This window comes from Salvia splendens, chromosome 7, assembly GCF_004379255.2.
Source record: "Salvia splendens isolate huo1 chromosome 7, SspV2, whole genome shotgun sequence".
Lineage (NCBI taxonomy): Eukaryota > Viridiplantae > Streptophyta > Magnoliopsida > Lamiales > Lamiaceae > Salvia > Salvia splendens.
This window is the reverse complement of record NC_056038.1, coordinates 8,887,370-8,891,759: the sequence shown is the minus strand read 5'-3', so window position 1 is coordinate 8,891,759 and position 4,390 is coordinate 8,887,370. Positions and strand designations below refer to the sequence as shown.

The window sequence follows — 4,390 nt, the reverse complement described above, 5'->3', positions numbered from 1 at the left end:
TGTCCTGAGGGAAGATCTAATCTATAAGTTCCCACGCGTTCGGCAGCAACTTTTGCTCCATTTCCAACACGTAGGTCTACTTCCCCAGGCCTCACTTTCCTGCTGTCAATTAAACTTTGCACATTATTACAAATGTGTGAACCACAAGCGGTATCCAATACCCAGGATTGTGAGTTATTCATAGACATATTTATCTCAATGACAAACATAGCTGAGCTCTCACTCGTTGCACCTTGTGCCTTGAGTTTTGGGCAGTCTCTCTGCTACTCCGTGAAATTTGACCTAGTCAATTTGTTTGTTTCCATCATACACTCATAAGATAAGTTTGACATATTATCTGAACAGAAAATAAAACGAAAAGCAAATTAGAAAAGCATACAAAGATCACAATCGCACTAATCAAACAAGAGTTTATTGTATTGATTAGCTCCCACTAATTTTAACATATATTATGCCCCCAAACATAAAATATGAATTTATATCAAATATAAATTTTAGTGGTCCAAGATCCAAGTCTATATAGTTGTAGCCTCTGCGAGGGCTGATGACTACAATAATATCACCAGGTAAGCCTCCAAGCCAATTGTAACAACAATTTTACAATTCTTGGTTTATTAATCTAATTAATATGCGTCCATAAATCATTTGGTTGCGAGGGCTACTCAAAATAATTTAAGCAAGTCAACCCCATCACACGATGCCAACTATGCATCTATGAATGTTCCTAAACCTTGTGGATTTAGAGTAAACGCGAGGGCGCAAAACTCATGGTCGAAAAGGCTAGGAGCATCAAACAATTGTGATGGACGACGCGTTTGTTTCAAAAAACAAGACTTATATTTTGTGGGGAAAAGTGTGATACTAGTTCTGTGAATATAATATCTGATATTAAATTTCAAACATTTACTGGCCGCCGCCTACCCAGACATAGTATAACACAAACTACAAATACTGGGCGCCGCCTACCCAGACATAGTATAACACGGACTACACATACTGGACGCCGCCTACCCAAACAATAAAACGGTCTCTAACTACTATAGTTGAATAAATAAACATAAAATCAAATAGCATGCTTATCACATAAGAAATCAAATAATGCTCAACAAATAAAATCAAATTTTATTCTCTAATTAAAAGTGGATTTAATTATTTATATTAATTCTAAATTAAAATAAAATTATAAAATATTAATCCAATTAATATTTCTTTACAAATTAAACGTTGACTAACCATTCATATTAATTCTAAATTAATATACTATTAAATATTCAATGATTTAGTCAACCATTCGTATTAATTCTAAATTAATATATTAAATATTCAACGATTTCCACGTATATTGAATATAGTTCCGGCTTAATTGGGAAAAATACGGTCGGGCCGCTGTTGTGGAGAAGGAGTCGGGCCTTCGGCCCTGCTACAATATCTCCGGCGAGATGGCGGTGGATTTGCCTGAACTGACGTTCCAATTTAAAAGCGGCCACCGACGAGCACAATTTCAATACGCGATAGTCGAATTCGGAGATCGTCGATAAGTTCGGGCTTGATGAAGGAGATCAAGTGCATCGAGATTATCGAGAGCAGGCCACCGCCCTTCTGCACATATTATGACGATCTCTCGACGGAGGGGATTAACCCAACCGCCGCGCGCCGCCATGGGCTCAAAGCTGAGGAGCCTCATCCCCTCCGGAATCGGAGATGCGAAGCCTGACCAGCCATCACCGGAGAAAGACGTGACAACGCTGAATCCTTCACCGTTACCACCGTCAGAAAGTTCACGCCGCTTTTAGATCCGCCGATTACGCCGCCGCAATGCTTCCGCATGTGGCCGCTAAAAACGTGGCCGCTGGGAAGTTACAGAAGAATCGATTGGAGTTGACGAAGAGGCGCAAGATTAAGGTGCGGCCGGAGCTCCGGAGACCGGAGACGGAGAATCGCCGGGAGACGGTGTAGGGATTTTGAAATCCAATTTTATTACGTAAATTGAAATCTAATTACATTACGTAAATTTTGATTGAAATCTAATTTCAATTTTCCAACTTGAAATCTAATTTCTCATGTGGATTGTTCATTCCCAGAATTCAAAATTTATTCCAATTACATTACCACGGTTAATCCACAAATAATTCGCAAACAAAATAATTATGAATCGAGCCCTAAGCTCTGATACCACTGTTAGAAATTCTTGTATTCATCTAATGAGCGCAACGGAAATTGCAGACAAGAATAACAGATCTAGATTCATAATCATATTGCAAGTTGAGCACGTAATACACAACGGAACTAAATCTTACTTGTTGTTGTGTTTTCTTCTACGATTGCGTCCTGCAAGTTGAATCCACTACTATCGAGGTCCACGTGTATTCTGATCCGATGCAGGAACAATTCCTCAGTACAATCGCTCTATAGAGAAAGCTAGGAATTCTCTACAAAGCTTTACGTATTTTCTCTCTAATGTTACGATATTTCTCATCTCCCACAATGGAGAATAAATAACCATTATATAGACAAAGAGTCATTAGGGTTTCATGATTGTTGGGCTTATGGACTAATTATAATTGTAGCCCAACTATAATTATTTAATCCATATTAATCTAATCTAACCCATATCCTTTCACTATTAAGGTGACGTTCGGTTGTCAGGACTAATATCATGAGACTATCCATCTAGGATTAAGTTGTGAGATTATTTTAATTGGAGGGAGATGCTAAGACTAATTATCATGAAACTATCCATCTAGGATTAAGTTGAAGAGTTCAATCTTATGAACCAAACATGATACATATTTAATCAATTTAATCTTGACAACCGAACACCCACTAAATGAAACCAAAATTAGTAGTAATTCCAATCAATCAACCTATACAAGAGGAAAAAAACAAAAAAACTGGAATGAATAGAAACCTAAATGATTGCAATCTAGGGATTTATCGGCAGCGGCATCACCTGCACCGCCGCCGCTTTGCTAAGCTTAACAAAAGGAACATCATCGACTTCCTTCTCTTGACTACTACTCCTCCTCTCCGCTTCCTGCTTCCTCATAAATTTATCCTCTGCATCCTTTAAGAACTTGAACGTCGGAGGCGGCGAGGATCGCAATCTGTTCAGCTCCGCCTCCGTCATCGCCTCGCCGGTCCACAAATTGGAAGCCCTAAACGCCGGCGACGGGATAGGGCTGCCGATGCCGAAGCTCATGCTGTTGCTGATTCTCGATTTCCCATCCTCCGATTCCAAATCCTCCCTGCTGCTTTCCTCTTTGATCGTGAACAGGAATCGCGGCGGTCCGCACAGGTTGTGCAATCTCATCAACTCCGATTCCACCCCTTCCTCGCCGTAACCCTTCGCCTCCGAATCCGATTTGTTCAGCCCTGCTTCGACGTCTTCTTGTTCGAACTGGCTTCTGATTGAATTCGTAAGCTCTCTGCTGCTGCCGCCGCCGACAGAATCCGAATTCTTCCAACACAGGGGAAACGAGAATTTCTCCAGATTTTCGATTTTGGCGCTGCGTGAACGCACTGATCTCTTCTTCCGCCATAGCAGATAACAAAGCTCTGCAACAAACCCCATTAGAATGAAACCAAAAACCAAACTCAGCGCAATGCCTAATCCACTGAAAGATCCAATTCAATTACAATTGCAGTGATGTGAGATTCTTTGAATATGTGTAGAGATTGAGCCGAAACAGAGAATTTGGAGGGTGGTGGGATGATTCAAAGCTAGGGTTGAAAAAGCAAAGAATCTGGTACGACACTTTTTACCCAGCATTTGAGAGAGAGGGAGGGTAAATAATAAAATATGGTTCCCACATTCTAAGGAATTGATTAAGGTAATTTTGGTTGTGAAGGAAAAGGAAGGAAAATGGCCTTAATAAGATGGGATTGAAGAAGGAAAGCTTATTATAGAAAAGTTGTTTGAGAAAGAAGAGGAATTCTGCGCAGAAAGCTAGACTGGCAAAGTGGAAGGGGGGCCGACGGTGTGTGTCTCTCTCTCTATATTGACATGGCTTGCCAAAACAAAACCAAGCGCCTCATCTCAAATTTTTATTCTTATTAACCAAATAAATAAACAACAACAATTTGCAATTACAATAAAATCTTTGGTCCTTAAAAAAAATATTTAAAACATAACAATTTTTAGCTATAGGGTTTGGAAGGTACTGATACAATTTTGCAGTGAATAGAAAAGAGAAGAAAGGCTTAATTTCCATAATAAGATGCTTAATGCTTGAGTGGCCCACACCTTACTAGTAGCTCTTCTCATCCCTATTAATTATTCATTTTCATTTTTTATTATAAATGATAAATATTGCATGCTACTAATTTATTTCCTTCATAATTTATTATAATAGTGTGATTCATATTCTAATAATTTATTCAACTTTCCTTT

At 39.2% G+C, this 4,390-nt stretch overlaps 1 protein-coding gene across 1 annotated transcript; it reads right to left on the bottom strand.

Annotated features, from left to right (window-relative positions):
- Window positions 1-2,721: 2,721 nt before the first annotated feature.
- On the bottom strand, window positions 2,722-4,195 carry LOC121811301. The gene has a single exon (XM_042212133.1). The coding sequence runs from the start codon at window positions 3,569-3,571 to the stop codon at window positions 2,924-2,926; it is 648 nt and encodes a 215-aa protein (XP_042068067.1). The 5' UTR covers window positions 3,572-4,195; the 3' UTR covers window positions 2,722-2,923.
- Window positions 4,196-4,390: the final 195 nt, after the last annotated feature.

Excerpts from the sequence above, each read along its gene's own strand:
- LOC121811301 (XM_042212133.1), bottom strand. The coding sequence starts at position 3,571 with ATGGGGTTTGTTGCAGAGCTTTGTTATCTGCTATGGCGGAAGAAGAGA.